The sequence below is a fragment of the Rhamphochromis longiceps genome, linkage group LG15 (genome assembly GCF_057381845.1).
Source record: "Rhamphochromis longiceps isolate RC_006_pf linkage group LG15, R_longiceps_female_GT1.1, whole genome shotgun sequence".
NCBI lineage: Eukaryota > Metazoa > Chordata > Actinopteri > Cichliformes > Cichlidae > Rhamphochromis > Rhamphochromis longiceps.
Window position 1 is genome coordinate 5,987,193 of NC_140571.1, and position 22,413 is coordinate 6,009,605.

Below are 22,413 nucleotides of genomic sequence, written 5' to 3' on the forward strand. Positions count from 1 at the left end.
CAACTCATATGCAATCTTATGGAAAAACAAGATTCAGTTTCAAATGAATTTCAGAGTAGCTTTATTGGCCAAAAGAACTATGTTCTCAAGCTTTTGAAACCAACCTACCCATATGGAAAAGGTATATATAAATCTTACAAAGTTTGTATCTGTCTTGTGTGAAACTTGTATGATAGCATACAAGAGTGAAAACAGATGTAAGATCCCTTGAAAAATTATATAAATGAAACGTGTATGTTTTGGATACTTACTAAAACAATATATAAAAGTAATGAGAAAGTGGCCACTTTCATGAGTAAATCATATAAGCCTGATATGATTCACTATATGAAGTAGCCCACATCTTATGCAAGTCTTTTATAAGTTTTTACTATTTCTTTTCCATATGGGTAAACTTCCTTGTAGTATCCAGATCTGACAGTTTCAGTTCCTTCTATAGATTATTCAGGCCAAAAAAATAAATAAATATGGCGGCGTATTTAAAAGCTTCTTTGCCTGTTTCACTTTGTGATTTCTGCATCACCATAGCGATCATCTTTCAAAATCTACATTTTAGTGAACCCTTTCTGTGGATGTCCACATGTTTTTAGACTTTAAACTAAGACAATGGATGCAAATCTAAAGGAAAAGAAATTGTCCACACACCTAGAGCTGCACTTTTTAACAAGTGGGTGTTTGTATGCATTATTTGCAGTGTTAACTATACAAACCAAAGTGTAAAATGTGCCCATTCTACTGTAAACCCCCCACACAAGCAACCACATTCACACATTGACCAATTAGCTGATAAGCTTCAGACCAAAGCCTTGAACCCCGGTGAACTCAGGCACCAGTGAGTCTGCTCAGAACTTGGAGTGCACAGATCTTTGGTGTGTCCCCTGGTGTGTGGATGCACACACCAGGGGACAAATGCTCTTGTCCCCTGGTGTGTGGATGCAATGGGGGAGTTTTGGAGGTTTAAAAAAAAGTCCTCCAGAGAGGGTGTCCTCCAGCTGTGGGGGGTTAGGGTAGAGTCACTGGGATTGTGTGTGTGTGTGTGTGTGTGTGTGTGTGTGTGTGGGGGGGGGGGGGGGGGGGGGGGGTGTCTCTGTGTGTGTGGAACAAAAGGCCTTGATCCCTGAAATCCTGCAAAAGGCAGGAGAGGAGGTGTTAGAAGTGATACAGTATAGAAACAAGTTGACCTGGGCTTCTGGAGCCTTTTTCTCCTCTCATGTCAACACCCTGTCTACACATATCCACTTCAATAACTAAGTAGCACTTACACTACTGTCTACCCTGGACAACCTAAAACTGATTTGTAGTCTTCTGAGTGGAAAAAATATAATAAAAAAATAAACTGTCAACGTGTATTTTTATGCAGCATAAACGTAAGGTTGGTCAGTTAATGAAGCAAAAATGGGGCCCTGCTGCTCTCTTAACCCGAAAGCACTTGACAAATAACCTTGAAAATGAACTTTTCAGTGTGAACAAAAACAAGCCAAAACGCGTTGAGGAAAAAAAAAACTACAAGTACCTTCTTCTTATGGCCCCTAACACATTTGCTCCTGTTAACACTTCACTTTGAAATTGACCCTGGCACGACGTAAGGAGGAGCAGGCGGGGAAGACGAGAAAAGGAGGAGGTGTTTCGCGGGGAGGGACGGCGAGAGGCGTCCAGGGTCGTCCGTGGACTGTTTCCTGAAGGGAGGTGTCGTTAATCGATGTCCACATCTCAACTGCACACCGGAGAACAGGACTCCCAGAGGTTAAACGGACGCAATGGACTAAAACACTCGCAGCGTGAAAGCAATCTATGATCTGTGAAACCCTCCAGTAAGATACCAGTAAGAGTACGTGGTTTTCATTGATACTCATCTTAGGTCACTAGGCGCTCAGGTAAGAAAGATAATGGCTTCCATCATTGTTTTGGGTTGTGATGTGGAGTTACTGTTCGGCGTTCGTTCAGGGTTTTTTTTTTTTTTTTGGGGGGGGGTTTTGGGTTTTTTTTTTGGTGACTAAGAAGGCGTCAGTGGTATGTTTTTTTTTTTTTTTTTTTTTTTTTTTTTTAAGTAATCAATAAGCGTTGGTAGAAAACAAAAACACGGGTAAATAAAACCCCCAAAAACAAACAGGCCATGACGCAGCGCAAATTGAGCCATATACTAGGTAATGACTTTGAAATTGTTCAGATTTCTTTTCTTTCTTTCTTTTTGTCCTTTAAATAATGTAGCTAACAATTTCTCTATTTTAATAAAAACAAAAATAATATTCATCACGGGCCACTATGACCCAGGCCAATTTTACAGACTTTTTGTTGATTGCATTTTTATTAGGCGACCTGTAAATTTACGGAAGTGTGATGCACTCATTTGAGTTAAAACAAAGTGGTTTTTTTGTTGTTCTTCTTCTTTCAATTAACGGGACTATATCTAAATTTTAAACATAACGTTTTATGAAACTTTCAATAATTAAAAGGTGTTATTTCACAGATGCATAGGACCTGCTTAGTTTAATCCAGTTTTATTTTGGTTTAGCTTTGACGCATTAGGAGATTTTAGTGTTTGTAATGTAACTGTATCGTACCTGTGCTGACCCCCTCGCTTCAGTGTAGGAGGGGTCAGGCCTGTTAGCTGCAGGTGAGAGCTTCTAGCAATGTTTTGGGCTCGCTTTAATTTTATAATTGATAATCAACATTTTATCACGTGAATACGCTGCGCTTCTGCTGAAAACACAATAATTTTACATTTAAATAACACTCGCTCAGATGAGTAGTAGAAACATGCTTTAATTTCCAGGTTAGCCTTTCCTTAATTAAGGAGGAGGTGGTGTGGAGTTATTTGTTACTAACAGCATTTGGTAATTCAGGATTAAAGTTGTTGTAGTTGTTGCTTTTACATGTTTCAGCCACAGTAATCTCAGTAATGTAGTTTACTTGTGATAAAGGCATTGGGATAAGATTTACCGGTCATATTTTATTTAACAGTTTAAATAATTAAATCTCAAATAATCTTCAGTTTTCCTGGGATCTGGAATTGTTCTCTCCCCCCACTGTTCTTCCTTTAGGTCTTATCTCCTCCTCCTTCCTTGCATCTCTGGTGTGATCCACAGGTATGGTTCAGAGGGACGAGGTCATGCTGTCTGCTCTGGGAGAGCTCCAGGAGGCCACAGAGAGCCCTGGCCTAGATGCAGTGACCAAAGTGGCCCAGAAGGTGGAGCAAGTCCTCGCTGCCTTTCAGCTGCCCAAGACCACCTGTCAGGATTTCCCTGAGTGGGCAGGAGTTGACGATGCCGCTCATGGTTTGTACCCAGCTGATGCACCCAGGGGCCTCCTGCCTCTAAACTGTGATGGAGAAGGCAACTTACTGTTTGATGCAATCAGCTTGCTGTTAGTGGGCAACACTGGACTGAGCTTGGAGCTACAGGTAAGCAGGATCGTGTGCGCTAATGGTCTAAATCTACTGCCTTGGTTCAAAAAGGTTACCCCTGGTTTTCGTGGAAGGGAAAACATTTAAGAACTACAGTCATTTCTATACACAGCCTCATTTCATTCATTTAATTTAATTAGCAAAGCTATGTAATGTTAAATATAAGGATTGTCTTTAATCACTGGATAAAAATAATTTGCTGTGACTTCCTGAAGTCTAGAACACATGGACCACCAAGTGCTGGAGTTCCTCCCTTGAGATGTGCTGCTAGGCCTTTTTTGTGGGTTTATCTGTCTTTTGTTTTATCTTCCATCACTGAAACACATGTTCTGTGACCTGGTGACTGACTTGACCGGTGGAAAAATATCTAATTTCTTCCTTTCCTTGATACACTTTTGTGTTACTTTTGGAATTTTTTGGGGGGGTCATCATTTTTTTGCACTTTGAAGCACTCTGATCAGCTTCACTTCAGAGGTGATCCTGTAGGGACTCTGTTACACTAGCAGCTGTACACTCCCAGGCCATAACGCTGCCACTGTGTCTGACATATAATGGGAGGTTGTTGTTTTTTTTCCCATCATATTGATACACGTTCATCTCAACTAGGTGCAGGGTTTGATAGATTGTTTTAGTCTAATATGGCCCCTTTGTTCTTCAGTGTAACCAGTGCTTTGCACCTCACTGTAAACCTTTCATATTGACATTAATGTATCTCTTTTATATACTTTTAAAATGATGTGGCAAGCTCCTTAAGAGTGTTCTTGATTTCATTAGAAATGCTCAACCTGGTTTTTCTTAACACTCAAATAATTCTCTCATTTTGTACTTTTAGTTGCCTTCTGTGATCTTTGGGATATTTTTTTTGTGTGTGTGTTGCAGAGCTGACTGGTGTGCTTGTTCACTTGCCCTGACATGTCTTTGGATGTCGAATTTAAAATTAGAGTGAAAATCTGTAAAATGTAATTTAACACTTTGAATCAATTTTCAGTTATTATGTCCCCTCAATTGAAATAACAATTAAAAAGACATTACCTGGCCATGGAACTGCTTGTCAGTCAAGTGTCCAATCAATTTTGAGCCTTTAAAAATGGGGGACTATATATATTAAAATGGCTGTAATTCCTAGAAATGTCCTCCAATTTTTCTTATAAAACCACTTGAAATTGTGCACTTCAGTCATATATTGAATGCATGATTTAAAATCATCAACATTATTAGCGAATAGGGATCAGGTTATTCCATCTCAAATCATCATGTTTTTAGAACATCTCTGTTAAAACAACCTCCAATTTGCCAGAAATTTTGTATTTAAAAATTTGACATATACAATGATATGTCAACTACATTTCTAGATATATTTTTTAAAAGACCTGTCCACCTACTCTCAGGCCTCTTTCTTTTCAGATTGAAATATGAAGCAATGAGCATGGGTATCTCAAAAAAGTTTGAAGATAAAAACCTACAATTTTACTGATCTTTTTTTTAAAAAAAAAATTGCAAATGGCATTCCCCCCCCCCACTAATCATGTTTTCCACTTGCACCTGCAAAGGTGTCAGCATTGCATCAATGTCAGCACAACATTTTCAGATCTTTTGTACTCTCAAACTTTAGTCTCGTCTGCATTTAGCAACTAATTTTCATTGTGAAATCATTTCAATATATGATGCTGTCAGAACAAATCGACTGTGAATGCAGTCTGTATTTAAAAGACCACTTCTTAAATTCTTAAACATCCTGGAGTAAGAACCACAATCATCCTCACTCAGAAATGCTCTCAATCATCTCAATCATATGATGCCAACTGTGAAAAGAATATTTAATCTGTGCAGCAGGAGGAATGACTGTTAATCAGTGTCTCTTGTGCTTCAGTGTAAGGGTATTGACTGCTAGCAGTCCTAATGTCCACGCAGTGAGAGAACTCTAAAGAAGTATAGCTTTTATTCCAAACTGAGGATGAGTTCATGTGGCATGGATCATATCAGAAGCTTCATAAGAAACGAGTGGTCCTTAAATGTCTTGTCATTTTTTTTAAAGGATATAAGCTAAGCAGTTTGGGGTTTCGGTTAAGGTTCAGAGTGAGTGACCAGGATATGTATGGGGCGCCGTTTGTAAAGTGAAACATGCTGAAATTAACGGCAACATTTTTCCACATTTAGCTCAAAACCTTACAAAAACATGTTTTTTCGAGTAATTTTTTACAACATTTAGTAAAATATTTGTAACTTTTCATCAAATGTTAAATATTAAATCTAAATGTTAAATTTAAATGTTAAACCTAAATGTTTAGGCTAATATGCAAATTTATTGTACGAATCAACGGAAATACCAAAATAAAAGCTTCCCGAAAACCTCCGGTGCAAAATTGTGTCTGTTCTCCTCCTCACTTCTCCCCGCCATGTGCTGCTTCACTTCTTGCCTACGAGCATGTCCAGCGATTTTGCTGGACATTTGCTGCAGCGATTGTGAAGTGGAGACTGCAGCTGCTAAGAGTGCACTACTGCTGAACCTTTGGATGGCCGACGAAACGGATCTTCCGATGTTTTCAGCTAAATCGCCGGACGTGCTTTCTCATGGTCCGTGCCAATGACTGTATAAATGTATAAATGACTTTTATACAGTCATTGATCCGTGCCGGGTTATGGCTGAATTCCAGTGGAATGACGGTCTCGCCATAATAGACGTTCCAGCCCTAAACATAACCTTATCCCTAACTATAACCTTATTCTTAACCTTTACTAGCAGTTAAATGACGTAAAATAGTGTTTCCCAAAGCGATTTTTAGAAAATGAACAAACGTGTAGATTGAGTCCAAACGGTTCTCATGTGCTCTCCTTTTTCCGATGCCGTAATTTAGGAACGTGTTGGGTACCCGAAAGCATAAAATGTTGACAATTTGTCACCTAGCGAAAATTATTATGCTTTGGGAGTGAGAACGTGTCTGACCACTACCGGCACACTTTTGCACCGGTGGTTTTCGGAAAGCTTTTATTTTGGTATTTCCGCTGATCCGTGCAATAAATTTGCATGTTAGCCTAAACATTTAGGCCGATGGCGCGATATGATATGGCAGCCTCGCTTCTGTCAGTCTGCCCCAGGGCAGCTGTGGCTACAACCATAGCTTGCCTCCACCAGTGTGTGAATGTGAGAGTGAATGAATAGTGGCATTGTAAAGCGCTTTGGGTGCCTTGAAAAGCGCTATATAAATCCAATCCATTATTATTATTATTATTATTATTATTATTAACATTTAACATTTAGATTTAACATTTAACATTTAGATTGAATATTTAACATTTAAAATCCTGTTTTAAATATGAAAAGTTACAAATATTTTACTAAATGTTGTAAAAAATGACTTGTTTTGAGCTAAATGTGGAAAAATGTTGCCGTTAATTTCAGCATATTTCACTTTACAAACGGCGCCCCATAGATATGTGACCAAACCTTAAGGCTTGCTTCATGCAAAAAAAGGGAAGTTCTCTAATATCAGGATTAACAAATCAAATCTCCGTTAGCAAGTTGACGCTATGCAGGGTCTTTTAGGTGGGGATCATACTTCTCATTCATACATTCATTTTCATTTTGTCATCAGACAGTTAGAGCAATGGTCTATGTGGATGTCTGCGTGCCTGCCTATTTTTTGTGATTGCACAGACTCGTCAGTGGAGAATTTACATAACAGTCTACCAACTATGCATGAACCCAGGACTTCAAAGAAGTATAACGTGAATGACTGGTTGGTTGCTGGGTCGCCAGCTAACAATGTCCGTAACTGTGTATAATACAGGCTTTAGAAGCCTTTTGGTATTTCTGAGCCAAGCAGTACATTTATTCTTGTAAAGAATAGACCAGATTGTTGATTTGGTCACTCCTTTTATTTTCCTTCAGCCCAAAACTAGCCTCTCTCACTTGTACTGACATGTCTTTTGTGTGTCATATTTAAAATTACAGTCAAAATGAAAAATACTTCCAAAATTATATCTGCCATTTGTCATGAAATAACAAGCAAAAAAACTCACATGGCCATCGAAGTACTTGTCAGTTCATTATCCAAATAGTTTTGAGCCTGTGAAAATGGGGACTACGTATAAAAATTGCAATTCATCAGCAGTTAATGCAAAATGGCCCCATGAATTAAAGTTGAAAGTCTACACTTGAATTTTAAAATTGGTGAACAGAAGCACAACAACAAAAATTTTCTTTGTCCCTGTTGTTGTCCCTCACAGGTACGAACCACAGTGGAAATGGCGCTGTGGAAGAGATACTACTTGTCTGGGATGATAGATTCTAAAATGATGCTGCAGGCTGTTCGCTTCAGTCTGTGTGCTGAAGAGTCTGAGGACATGGTAAAACTGCCTGGAACAGTATTGGAGGCCATCTTTGATGCAGATGTTAAAGCTTCCTGCTTCCCTGGCACCTATGCTAACATGTGGCATGTGTACGCCCTGTCATCAGTTCTTCAGTTCAACATCTACTCAATCTACCCCATGTTCAATCTGAAAATCAGGCCCTATTATAACAGAATCATACGCCCGAGGACCTGCCCCAAAGACTTTGAGCCCCAAACCATCCACATTATGTGGTCTGGTGAGTTGCAGTCCGAATCATCATTCAGACCCAATCATTTTGTGGCATTAGTCCGCACAAATGACCTTACATTTGAAAGCCCTAACAACACACAGAGTGTGTCAGCCATTAAGAGTGACGAGCAAATTCAGGACCCCCAGCTTTCTTATCCCAGTCTGAAAGACAAGTACAACATCACCAAGAGAACCTTCTATCGTTGGAAGAGGCAGACGCAGGAACACTGCAAAAAGTCAGCCGCCAGGTATGAGGCTAAACATTTCTTGCAAGCTTGCTACTTATCAGGCAAGCTCATCCCTTTGCACCTGTTTAAACAGTTCTTCCCCGAGATCTCTAGGTCATCTTATTACAACTGGAAGCATGAGCTCATGAAATCTGGAGGAAAATTCTCCACCACCTCTTCCACTGGGGAGACGAGTTCAGGAGATAGCACAGAGCAGGAAGCCTGGTCATCACCTGATGCAAAGCAGGATGAGCTGGATCCTAATGATAGCGTTGCCGGTATGTTTGGCCTCAACCTTGGCAAGCTGGATGCAGAACGTGCTCACAATGTTGCACATATGCAGGAAGCTAAGCGCTGCCTGCAAAATTGCATTGCCATGAACGCATCCTTGCCCTTCAGAATCTTTAAAAGAAATTTTCCAGGAATCTCAAGATCAACCTACTACAACTGGAGAAGAGAAGCCATGCTGTTCAACAGAGGGTACAAAGGCAGCACTGGCAGCAGTGAGGATAGCTCAGACAAGAGTCAAAGCCCCAAAAGTCTGTCACCAGAGCTGCGCAATGTCAGCCAGCCTGTTTTGGCAAGGATGAGGATCTACAGACAAAAACACAGAAGCTACAGGCTTGCATATATAAGCAAAAAACAGCTCAGAGAAGCTGCAAAGTTGCACGTCCAGAAGGCCAAATGGTCCCTGGCAAAGTTTAAGATGAAATTCCCCTCCATGTCAACTTGCCTCTACTGGCTGTGGCGTAGTAGCCAGAACCACAAAAAGAAAATGGTCACCCAGAACACAGAGGCCAATGTCCTCAAGACGCTGGAGAGCACAGGTACAGAAAACCAGACCACTGAAAGCAGGGTGGAGAGTCAGCATGTAGCCCCATTTGTTGAGACCCCTAAATTTCTAGAAAGGCCCACCATGCCCCCCTTTGTCCCCACCCACATCCTTCACAGAAAGGCACCTGTAGGTGAGTCGATGTTTCCGATGGATGTTGTGACTCTGGCCAACTTTAAGGCAAAGGCCAAGCTCTTCCTACAGCAGCGCTTTGAGGAGAAATCCTTCCCCACATTTAAAGAATTCAGGTCCTACTTCCCGTTCACCCCTCGCTCGACCTACTACATGTGGAAGCGAGCCTTGCATCACGGGGTGTCACTAATTCACGCTTAAAAGCTTTTGTGCCACTTAAAAATTGGCATTCAGGAGCAAAATGAAAGCTCTGCTAGTCTATGTCACGTTCATACCGCAGCGTTTTGTTCTAAACAAACTACCTACACATTGTTGCCTTATGTTCTAATGTTCTAAAAGATTGTATACATGGGCTTAGCATTTAAATGCATTCTGTCCTTTCCTCCCCCCAGTACCACCCCAGTAGGTCATTCCTCCCTCCTGGACATTTGCACATGCACATGTGTGAAAAGAAACTGAGCTGTGGGTCCATTCAAACCATGCATGTTACCCTCCAGGCAAAAGGCAGTTCAAAGCTTTTGTTTTGTGTCATTTTGTTTGAACCTGCATCTCCTACATTCTCCTTTAATCCCCATCCCCACTATATAATTCGGGTGTCCTTATTTTTCTTTAACTTTTTTATTTTCTTTAATTCTTAATGCTTAAGTGTAAGTTTTTCGTTGTAATTGGCCTGGGGATTTAATGATTTTTTTTTTAAAAAAAATTTAAATTTTTTTTTATTTCTTTGAATGTAAACAACAGTGTTAGTTTTCAGATAAGATTACTTTTCGTTATAAAAAAACAGGGTTGCATTTTCCTTTCAGGTTGTTGTTGTTGTTGTGTATTTTTATTTTTTTGTACTACAAATTAGCGAGCGAATTGGTGAGCTGACAATTTAGGTAGTTTTTAAATGATCTTAAGATTTTGACATGCTGGCTTGACTTTTGTTTAGGAACTTAGTAGTTAATAGTACCAGTACACTGTTGGATGTATTACTTGAGTCATTACACCATCTAGTTCCATCTCCCAGCATGTCAGTTACTGCCATGTTATCAATAGGCCAGTGATACTGCAGAAACATCCACATGGTGTCCTTTTCACCTCGTGCCTCCATGCATCATTTGAGGCAGGAGTTACAGTGGTGTAATTCAGCACTGGTTTGTCAACCAGAAGACCTTGACTCCTTTTCCACTCCATTTAACTACTGGGTTAGATTTAGAGGAAATGATCTTGACATTCTTGGATTAAATGGCCACCTTAAAAAGGTTCCTGTATGCTAAAAAATCATGTTTAACAGACCAAATCGGAGGAGGTTTCCATTTAGGGTGACACTTTTCTCTTGACATCTTGTGCATATTTTTGGCACACCAGTGATTTGTGGCAGTATCTGACATCCATAGCAATGAGAATGTGATACACACTCTGAGTATGTACTTCAGAGTATTTTATTATTTTATTGTTGTTGTTTTTTTTTGTTTTTAACTGAATCTAATTTTGTGAAAAAAAAAAAAGAAAAAAAAACCAAACAAGCTAAAAATTGAATGTATGAAGACGTGCCGTTGTGCACACAATTTTAGAACTACCTACATCAGTAAAATATCTGTGAAGATTTCTTTTCATAAGCTACTCTTTTGTATTGTGCACCCTATGGATTCCCCATAATAAATTTAGTCTAAATTTGACCTGAGCATTTGTTTTTTGTTACGTCTGAAAAGTGTACAGTTAAGAATGCTGGCATGTTTTGTTTTTCTTCTCAGCACAGGTTTTGCTTCTTTTAACTGCATATGAACCTAAGAAGTGCAGTGCTTTATGTCAGCTCATGAACACGGGTTACCTGGTGCAAAGCATTAAAACCACCCCTTGTTTACTGCAAACATATGGAAGATTGGGGAAATAGTTGAATACCTCTACTTTTTCTAAATAACTTGGTCATCCTTCCAAGTTTTTGGATGGATACCAACAACCCCTTTCTGAGCATATCTAATCTTGTACTCCATCAACTGAATCCTGATTTGATTGTCTGGTAGAATGAATTGGACCACTTAACAGGTGAAATTGTTCATTCCACAGTGCGTCATGACCCAGAGGAAGTGAGGCATAGGCAGTATATTCATATTAACAAATTCCATGCTGTGCAAAACATAAGCAAGGCAAAAATAAAGAACAAAATCCCTTTATATAACCGCAGACGAGCAGGTCAAACCGAGCCAGTGGCTAAAGAATAACAATGAGCTTTGAGACTGGTTTTGTGGTTTCTGCTTGCCGCCTCCTCTCTGTTTTAGCTATTGTGCTCATGTTAATGGTCATAAGTGTGAGGGCGAAAGGGGGGAAGGGGGTAATTGTATGCATGCGGATAAAAGTGTTGGAGATCAGACCAAGAGATCCAAGAGTTTGGGGGAGGGATGGAGGTAATGAAAAGGAAGAAGGGCTCTGTGTAGCTTTTTGTGTTTAAAAATCAGCATTTAACCCCTTGTAATGAATAGCTGATGCCACACTGGAATTTTACTACAAGTAGAAATTCACAAGTTATTATAAATAGGTAGTTTCCAGCGCAATGTTTCTTACATACTCTTCAGTGATTTTACTTGCCCTGTGGTTGGACATCAAGTCTGGAAGCAAAACAATTTGTTAACTTAAGAAGGCTTTATAAAAACCGGGGATAGTTGTAACATTTTTGACATTTCTGTCTGTAAATTGGAGCTCTTTTAAGGTAGTGGATTCAAAATGTAATGCAAAGTATTTACATGTCTCTGCTATTAAATAGTGCAGCTATTTTCTCTGCAGCGCAATTACCCATTGCATGGTATGGTCTCAAACACAAAGAGTGAAATGTTACAATTAACCCCATAGTCTGGGTTAGTTGTAACATATCCTGGGGTGAAATGTAACACAATGAAATAAGGGTACTGACAAAACATTAACATGTAATCTTTTTTTATTCAACACACGAATGCACTTAGAGCCATTTATGTAGCTGTGTGTGTGTGTGACAGAATGCAGAAATCTAGCCTTTGAACATATTCCAACCCCCCAAAAAAGACAAATTATGGAATTTTCTGCAACTGAATATTTCATTCATTTTGGTTGGTCTTCCTTGAGTTTGGCCTCATTGGCTCAGTGGGCATTATAACTTACAACTCTTGCACCAATTTTGAACATAACAATGAAGTTGAAAAAATGTAGTTGTTCACCAGCATCGCAATTCCATTACTTTTTATCATGGCTTACCTTGGTGTGGTTTGCAAAGTGCTTCAGAAAGATGAGGAAATCTGTTTCTTGCACCCATCCTGATTTATTTCCACTACCAGTAAGTCCTACTGGTCCATCTCTGACACAGTGGTCTGCATAATGTATGTATGGGAACACAAACAGTGGAGGAATTGTGTTGCCATGGCATTAACCGCATATACAAAGGTGACCAGTGAACCTCTCTCTGCTGATGTCATATCCACAACTTGTTTAATATAAGTTAAAGTAATAGTGTGGTAAGTTGTAACATCTGCATTATTGTTACAACTAACCCAGACTGTTGCTGTTGCAACTGACCCAGACTCCTATAGCCATGAACTAGCTAACATTAGCACTAAAGACCTACACAGAATATATCCCCATAGGCATACAAATAACACAATTTAAGTTTGATGAGTTTAACTGCAAAGCAGATAATGCTGTTTGAAATAAAGTAGAAAAACTTACTTTTTGGCATACAAATTACTATTTTTTTCATGTTAAATTGTCTGTGTTTGACAAAATGTGCTGATTTTTCACATGTGATAGCAGAACTGAATTGGGCATGTACAGGATGAATCACATCATTTGAAACTTAGCCCTGATTGGAGAAATTGGAAGTGTTACAACTGACCCACGTTACAACTATCCCCGGTCTCCCCTACATGAAATCTAAACAAAAAACTGTTCTTGCCATTGTTGCTGTTTACAGCCTTAGTGATGTGGGTGATGACGTCTGGGCCTGTGGATTCCAAACCATATTCTGCATCTGTAATAAATGATTCGGAATGCAATGTAGCACTAATCAAAAGCTGGTGAATATAATACATGTGCAATTCAGCTTAAACATAAAAATTTGAAAAGTTTTTCATTTTAAATAGTAATGTGATCGGCATCGTGCAGTCTCAAAGTAACTGACCTTGATATGAGCAAATATTTGATGAAGTCTCTTTCTTTGCCTTTGGGCCTGTTTGCCATCTCTATCTTCATTACTGTATGATGGAGGGAAATCTCGCTGGCACTAAGCTACTCTGCATTGTTTATCTCAAAAATAGCATGAAAATAATGAGGGCTGGCAGGTGGGAGCTGAAGTCTTCAAGGATTAGCATACTGCAGTTGCCTCAGAAAGACAGAGCGATAAAGCAGAGAGGCATCTCAAGGATGCCAGGTTTATCAGTAAACAAAACAGGCCTGTGAGACTCTTTAGGCTTCCAGTTTTCTGCCAATTATTCTCTGACAAGAATGGTGATGCAGACGCAATCTGACATTTGACCCTACAAGAAAGGAAGTAAAGAAAGTGAGTTATTACTGAAAATGTTGCAACCCTGATGACTTTTAGAAATTACCAGATAGTCATTATGATCTCATTTCCTTACTCAAAACTGAGCCGTGCCACACAGGATAATCATGTGTTTTCTGCCACCTTCATTTAACAACAGCTCTGATCTACATCCACCAAAGCATGCATTTAAAACGTTTGCCCACTTGGTGGCAGTGGTTTGCTTCATAAGAAAATTTCCTCGGTTTGGTTCCCTTTGTGAAAAGGTTTCAGGCAGAGGTGGGACCAAGTCATTGTTTTGCAAGTCTCAAGTAAGTCTCAAGTCTTTATCCTCAAGTCTCAAGTCAAGTCTCAAGTAATGTCAGGCAAGTCAGAGTCGAGTCTCAAGTCTGAAACTTTGAATTTCAAGTCCTTTCGAGTTTAAAAAAAAAAAAAACGAAAAAAAGCATGTTGCAGTTATGCTAAATGTAAATATTAGACCATGTAATTTTTTAATCTGTGTTTTTCTCAACACATGACAAAATAGTGAACTTAGAAAATATACACAAATTGTGAAATTGCACCTCTTTAAAATGCAGCTCAATTAAACCTAGCTCCAAGAATAATTTTCACCGACAGTTCTGAGATAAGCTGCATGTTATTCTTGGATGCGGTTGTAGGACCGGCTTTGAAATCGCATGACAAAAATATCATACATAAATAAATGATATATTTTTTTAAAATATCATTTAAAAAAAAAAACTGCATCACCAACGTAGCCTTGAAAACATTTGCTAGTTAGATGAAGTCAGCTATCTCATCTTAGCATATTTATATGCATATTTATAATTATACGGTTCTTGGAGTGAGTGCACACACTCATGAAGTTTAGTAACTTCCGGTCACTGCAACAAGCCCAGGTACAGTTTACCGACGGATGGGTGCAGGACCTTGAAATGCACCGTGTAGAACGAAAGACCATCGTACGTATCATAAGTTTACCAGTCTCACAAATTGTTGTCATAAATACACATTCCTTAACCGTTTATTAATAGGACCTTTGAGCTCAACGGTAATTAATTAGTAGTGGAAATAATTTCTGGTACCCATCACAGAAATGTAGCAGTGACAATAATACTGTATGCTGTAATCGTACTGGGCAATTAGTGATACAAAAAACCTGTTTTATCCTGTGAATAAAAGTATATGTTTTTGTCAATGTACCATAATAACAGAAGCGAAACGCAATATTGTGTCAGGACAATTCACTATTTATGCACAATAAATAAAGGAGCATAGCGCGACCATTTCTGTTCAGCGCCAGACTTGCTTGTAACCTATATCACCAATTATGTTATGAAAATGACGTATTAACTACAACAGCAGACTGACCTTTGTGTAAATGCTTGGAGCAGACTAACCTGTGAGCTGGAGTGTTCTGGGACGTTATATTTGATCTTTGAATGGCTGCAATCCAGGCCACGTCTTTGTCACTTCGGAAACATGGCTCGAACAATTTCTCTTCAACGACGTAATCCGATAACAACCGATCTCTTTACCCGTCGGCTTCCCGTGGCTGTCATGCGACCGGCTATTGCAGTTAATAATACAACAGCTTCTTGACATTTTTGTGTTTCTTTTTATCGCTGTGTGACTGATTTCAATTGAAAGCCTGCGTGCGCTAGTACCTCTTGCCACGAGTTCCCAGAATCCTTTGCGGTTCTACCCGTGAATGACGTCACATTTTCAATCTCTATATAATATGCATGTTAAATTTTATATTTGGGGTAAAATATCAAGTCTTTTCAAGTAAACCGGTTCAAGTCCAATTCAAGTCCCAAGTCATTGGTGTAAAAGTCCAAGTCAAGTCACAAGTCTTAGAACATTTTTTCAAGTCAAGTCTAAAGTCATAAAATTAATGACTCGAGTCTGACTCGAGTCCAAGTCATGTGACTCGAGTCCACACCTCTGGTTTCAGGCACACACATTTTGGTTTGGACACAAAAATCAATATGTTACTGCACTGCTCAGGGTGCTCAGTGCAGATTTCTCCTGTGATATCTCCATTAATAAACATAATCCTACAGTGCAGCCAACTAATGCTGAAACCAGATAACATCTGGGAAACAAATTGTTTAATGCCAGATTAAACAGTGCAAGAAGAAAGAAGGAAAACATGGAGAGACAAGAACACCTAAGAGACCCAGTCAGGGATTATTTTTATGCATGAACACTTGATTGGTTGTTTCTATTTCCGGCATGGAAATTCAACCCCCAAAATAAAATAACATTTGAATCAACACTTTGCCTCAAACGTTAGGGCCCCCCAAGAGAGCTAAAGGTAAGATTTTAGATCAGCTAATGGGTCCGGGATTCACTAAATCACAATGGCTCACATCACCCCGGTACATTTTGTTTCCAATCTCCGAAATAAAGATAAAGATTTGAAAGACCACCCGAATGGAGGTAACATCATTAAGTTTATTTTTTTGCAGTATTTTTAATTTAAGTACATATAGCACATCTGTGCCACCTCACCCTCATGTGCGACATTTACATTTGGTCTTTGTTTTATTTTAATGGCAGAATTACCTGTTGAGCTTTGATGGCTTATTTGTGAACTAAGGCTCCCAATTTTAAGTCCTTCACTCCTCAGAAAAAAGATCCAATTTTTGGTCATTTTGAGCTGGCCCAGCATAATTAGAATCAGCACCTTGTCACGTTAGGTGATAAAAAAAAGTATATCTGAAGTTTACTTTTTTAATGAGCACTAGAACACGCTTTTTTTTTTTTAAATTTTCAATACTCGATGGCAGAAAAACCAAAGTGGGTTTGCAGAGTTTAAACCAAGATGCTCACAAAGGAACAATGAGGCGTTACATTTGACTTGAAAATGAGGCTGATGTGAGATGAAGTTTTGAAGCGCTCACATCAGGCGAGAAGAAAAAAAGCTTTTTGTGAATTTTCCATGAGTAATGTGCCATTTTTATGCTTAATTATGCATCGTGCTCTGTCTGAGATTTCTCAGATCTTGAGGGCATGGCAAGAAGGACTTTAAAAAAAAAAAAAAAATAATACAAACTTGAGGAGGAAAGCATCAGTTAATACAGTAGGAATTGTATTTACTTACTGCTGCCTCATGGCTTTGATCAATTTCCTCTCATATTTATTTTAGTGATTTACAGCAGTCTTCTAGTTGTTGTTGTTTGTCCAGCACCTCCTGTTTCATTTCCACACACACACACACACACACACACACACACACACACACACACACACACACACACACACACACACACACACACACTAATCGGGGACCTGCACTGAAAAGCAAACCAATGAGTGACAAAACCAGACTCACTTTCCCCACATCAATTTTTATATTGTTTGTTTGCACTGAATCAATAATCATTCTTTTTTTTGGGGCTCTCTGAAAGGAGAGTGAGAGACAGTGAGTCTGTCCATGCAACGACGAATTGTTAGTGCAATGCAGTCAACAACTACTCCATCACAATTTCTCCTAGTGCACTCTCCCACATGTTGACAGATGATAATCAGGGTCAAAGGTCAGATACATAAAGACCTCGATGGGTAATCCCTGTTTGTGTTCAAGTAATCCTTTGTGTATGTTTGCTTTGTGGTCTTGTAACTTCTAACACTTGTTCAGTTTCAACATAAGCTGATAAAAAGCGAGAGGCTTGATACTGCAATGCAACTCCTGAGAGCCAGAGAGCAGAACTGCAAAGTTCAATAAAGTTGGATCTGGAGATAAGAAGGTGAAAGGGAAAATCTTTTTTATCTTCTTGGGCATCCAGCCCTCCATCACAAGTCTTAGTTCCGTTTTGAAAATCAATTTTCAGTTAAAAGTGCAAGGAAAGCAATAATTAGCTATACTACACTTTTCTTTAAACTTTTTTTTATATGTTTTGACTAAAACCTCTCCTGGCTACAACTGTCAGTTTCGGCGAGAAAAAAGGTTGTTTTGCTCCCTTGGCAAAATGAGAGATCAATATCACTCTTGGTTCAATATCAGCAGCTCTTGAGGTTAGCATAAAAACTGGAAAAGAAAGAACAACTAGCATAACTGTATTCCAAACCAAAACTGAGACAGCACTTTTCTAGCATAGTTTTAAGATAAATATATTTCATTTCTATAAAACATTGGATGGAATTTGTAACAATCGGGTGGTCAGGTGATAGTTGGCCACAACAATAAAACGAGACAAGAAAGCTGCTTTCAGGTATTCCTTTGCCACGGGAGTCAGCTTTGCATGTTTTTATTTGGAGCTGCACAACAGATGCTCTTCCTTTGTGTCTCTAGCTGGAATCAACAACCTTTTGCAGGTGAAGTGAAAAACCTTATTTTGCTGCAGTGGCATGAGTCAACAGTTGAAATACATGCAGCTTAAGAGTCTACACACCTTTGACTAGGGAAAAATTGTAAAGTCTAAGTCGGAATTTCAGAGTTTGCAGTCAGTTTGAATCTGGAAGACTCCCTCAACTCAAATTTCACATTTAAAAAGGCCAACAACTCCAAGCTAACAATCCAAGATGGTGGCACTGAACATAAACACTAGTAAAACTGTAAAACTTTCAATCTGTACTGTCACTGTTGTGTGTTTGTGACTAATTAAATAAGCCACATGCAGAGCACTGACCAGGCTCTATCCATGAAGGTGCTGCAGTGCTGTTTTAAGTGCAACAAAATAAGTATCATGCTGTATTGCCAGGGATACCTGAATGGCTATTCATTGTTAAGAACAAAAAAACAAATCCCGTTTTTCCTCACTCATTCTGACATATGACTTTCAAGGTATCCAGAATGTGACGTGACCTAAAGTACTGGAGTATTCCAGGTAGGAATATTCCAGATGAGGACAAACCTGGCACACATAGGAAGTGTAAGACTGCAAAGACAGTGGACAGAAACTACTGAGGCTACGTCCACACTAGCCTGGATAGATTTGAAAACTGAGTTTTCGTCTGAAAACGCTCCACGTCCACATTGAAACGGACGAATTAAAGAATTCGAAGAAAAGCCATCTGAAGCATGTACAAAGTGATATTAATAATCTTTAATAGGGCTGTCAAAATTGAGAACAAACAACTGCCCTCCGCTAGCTTTGTTTAATTGGTCACATGACTGCATCATATGACTAACGTGCCTCATCGTTTTCCAAAGTCTCCGTTTTCACTGTCCACACTGCGACGCATAAGCACAGTCTTTAAATGTATTCGTTTTCGAGAGCGTTTTGAAAAACAGTGCATTTTCCTTAGAGGAAAACGCCATCTCAATGTGGACGGGAGGCCAAAACGGAGAGAAAATTATGTGTTTTCAAATGAAAACGCATTAGTGTGGACGTAGCCTGAGACACGTGTTTAAACACTCCCAAAATAACTGCCAGGACACCAGTGAATGACTTAGCCATGTTGGGAATTGTTGTCTCAAAGCAGACAATCACTGGAACGCTGAACAGGAACAAACTAAAAGGTTGTAGACCAAGAAAAACACTTTTTGGAGAAGGGACACATCCAAGCCAGACTGAAGTAAACTAAGGTCAACCTGGAGTGAGATTATGCGTACTGGAACTATGTCCTTTGGTTAGATCAGATGAAACTGGAGCTCTTTGGAGCTGCTGTTTATGTTTAAAGAAAGAAGGGAGAGGTGACAACCCACACCCACAGTGGTGGGAGGATTACACTGTGGGGATGCATCAGTGTGTCTGGAACTGAGAATCTTATAAAGATTATGAAAGAAAACCTCAAGTAGTCAGCAGCAAAACTGGGTCTCAGCCATCGGTTCATCTTCCAGTACGACAGTAACCCCAATGATGAATTATATCCAATTAAAAATCTGTGTGTTGAACTAAAGACCAAGGTCAATGCCAAAAGGCCATCAAATCTGGAGGAACTTGATAGATTCACAGAAGAAGAATGGGCTGGGATCGATCAGGAGATGACTGTGAACTATAACAAACAACTACAGGCTGTTATCCAGCAAAAAGGATACACAATTTACTATTAGCATCAGAGGGGCTAACAATTTTGACCCTGGTTTTTTTTTTAGGTTTTATGAAATAACTTTGTTTATGTGTGCAAAGTAAAAATAATGTAAGCATCCAAAATAAAAGTTTGCTTGAGAAATACTTACAAAAATGAAATTGTCATAGGACACCTAATAATTCAGTCCTCATCTGTATGTAATACCATGTTTTCACTGTTGTCTTTGCTATAAGGAGAACATGTGACAGGCAAAAGCCCTAAGATAATTACAACACTCAGCGCCTGTGTGTCTTCTTGGGTGTCTGCTGAAGGCCGGATAATCCTGCTTGTCAAAATGATAGGGAAACTATCTTCCATATCCCGGCTAATGCCCTGTTTTGATCCCCCATGTTAATAAGAGAGCCTTATTAGTAACCTCAGCCTCGCCAAATGAACCTCCCATAATAGCCATCTGGGTTTTATTGTGAGCTTGGTGGGTGTAAGCACAGCTGTTGGTTCCTCTAATGGCTAATGTCCAGGGTTGTGATTAAAAGCACAGCGACCATGAACCATGAACTCATTTCAGTGCAGCTATTGTCTGCAGAATGAGACGATAAGAGCTAATAGCTAGATTTTGTTTCAGCACAAGAAAAGAAGAGTGACGTACAGGGGAATAAGTATGAAGGAGGGGCAGGAAATTAGAGTCTGAGTAATAACTGGCTGGATGGTTTACGAAGTAGAGGCAAACACTTTAAGTGAAAACTTTAGCATTTGTGACAATTGTGAGTTTTATTTCAAATGTTAAGTGAGAATGAAAAAGAACCCAGAATAATAAAGTCATTCTCTTTTATGACAAGGAAGAACATGCTCAGTGAGAGTCTAATTGTTCTCAATCATCACCGCTTTACTTCCTACTCTACCGAATAGCTACGGTATATCGAGATAAAAGGATTCATTATTATAATATGATTTAACTGCCTCCATATGTGATTTAAAATGACCAAGCTTTGCAACTTGTGCTTTTAAGTTTCCATCTTCAGACAGTGATTAGAGGAAAGAACAAACCCGGAACAGAGGGTTACAGGTGTTTTCAGGAACTTGATAGTGACATGTGCTGTTCTGGGATCAGGATATTACATCACAATGCAGCAAAATTAAACCTTGACACTACCGAAATTTGGAAGCAAGATTCAAGTTTAATAAAATTACAGGCAAATCTAGCTCAAGCTGGATGAAACAAATCATCCCCTGTGTCAATTTAACTCCTTTGCAGAGTATATTACGTTGAATTATTGCTCCTGCTTTAGTCATACAACCTCTCAAGCTTTGGTTAGACTGCTTCAGGGTTGCAGTAATTAAAGAAATTTCCCCCAACTACATCTAAAATGTACACTCTGGGGAAATACATTTCACTCACAAACTAAATGTTCTACAGAGCGGCTTCCGTGAGCGCTTTAGTCCACTGTGTGTGTGTGTGTGTGTGTTTGCACTTGCAAGTATACATGTGTTTGTGTTCAGGAATTTCAACACAGGGCTATGTATTATTTATACTCACAGGAAATCATTATTTTATGTTCCTTTCAACATAATCCAGAAACTCAGTACGGCCTGGCCTATTTCACAAGCTAATTAATCCAAGGAGATTAGAAGAACATTAGCATGGTGTCTGTCTTTTTCTGTATTACTATAATGAAGAAAAAGTAGATCCCTGAATGCACATAAAGTGCCTTTGTTTCATAATAGCAAGTCCATCTAAAAGGTTGTAAAAATGTCCTGAATCACAACATACACTAGATCGACAAACACACTGGCGCACTTGCACGTCACACCTACAAGACCATGAGCCTTTGTGGCAAGGGTCATGGAAACCCTTGCCACGAAGTTCCTGGTACACGGTTTTTGTGCTGATCATGATGTCAGAGGAACTTTTGGGACTCTGCATTAGTGTGTCAGCAGAGTGGCAACTTTTACCCAATATGCACCTTATCATTATGTGGTCTTCCTATTCATGGTTGAGTTGCCATGGTTCCCAAATGCTTCCACTTTGCTATAATACCACTTACAGCTGATCGTAGAATATCACTGAGGAAAAGAATTTCAGAACTTCTTGGTGAGATGGTGGTGTCCTGTTACACTACCAAACCTGGACACAGTGAGCCCTTTAGAACAAGCCATTCTTTCACAAACATTTATAAAGGCAGACTGCATAGCTGTGGGCTTTGTTCTGCTTTTGTGAGTTATTCTTTTTAAGTTTTAGGTTATTGATATTATTGTGAGTCTTTCATTCCTGTATCTGATGTTTGGTGTTGAATTCTCAGTTATTTCTAGCATTTTCAGTTCTAGTTATAGAAAGTTCCTGCACTGTATCCTGCCTCATCTTCCTGTGTCGGTTCCTTTATGTGTAGTTCATTTGTGTGTCTTCACTACCCCTTGTGGTTACTTTTCTCACTTGCTGTTTTATTTTGAAGTTATTTGTCTGTATTGTGTTATGTTTAATTTTACTTACCCATCCTGTCTAATGGTCTTTGATTATCTATACCTGAGTCTTGTTGTCTTTTTACCCTTCAATTCCCTGATTACTTTTTTGTGTATAAATACTGTTGTCTTCCCTTCAGTCTTTGTCTCAGCACCTGTTCCTTTTGGATCTGGATTTCTGTTTGATGCCTTTGGGATTTAACAGTATGCATTTTGGATTCTGACATTAGCATCAGCCACAAAAGATTTTTTTTTCCATATATTCTAGCTTAATAACAATGTACTTTAAGATCAACTGTGTATTTCATAGCTCTAA

At 39.1% G+C, this 22,413-nt stretch overlaps 1 protein-coding gene across 4 annotated transcripts; it reads left to right on the top strand.

Annotated features, from left to right (window-relative positions):
* Positions 1-1,622: 1,622 nt before the first annotated feature.
* vrtn (vertebrae development associated) lies at positions 1,623-10,683 on the top strand. Of its 4 annotated transcripts, none has more exons than XM_085382954.1 (3): positions 1,623-1,874; positions 3,042-3,400; positions 7,631-10,683. In XM_085382954.1, exons 2-3 carry the CDS (start codon positions 3,089-3,091, stop codon positions 9,374-9,376), a joined length of 2,058 nt encoding a protein of 685 aa, XP_085239080.1. In that variant the 5' UTR covers positions 1,623-1,874; positions 3,042-3,088; the 3' UTR covers positions 9,377-10,683. The 4 variants fall into 4 exon arrangements, with proteins under 4 accessions (XP_085239080.1, XP_085239079.1, XP_085239081.1 ...); XM_085382953.1 differs by having other exon boundaries at positions 1,624-1,874; positions 3,087-3,400; XM_085382955.1 differs by having other exon boundaries at positions 1,624-1,828; positions 3,087-3,400.
* Positions 10,684-22,413: the final 11,730 nt, after the last annotated feature.

Coding starts and splice junctions, on each gene's coding strand:
- vrtn (XM_085382952.1), top strand. CDS start 2,114: ATGACGCAGCGCAAATTGAGCCATATACTAG. Junction 2,145..3,086: donor CAAATTGAGCCATATACTAG/GTAATGACTTTG, acceptor TGTGATCCACAG/GTATGGTTCAGAGGGACGAG. Junction 3,401..7,630: donor GACTGAGCTTGGAGCTACAG/GTAAGCAGGATC, acceptor TGTCCCTCACAG/GTACGAACCACAGTGGAAAT.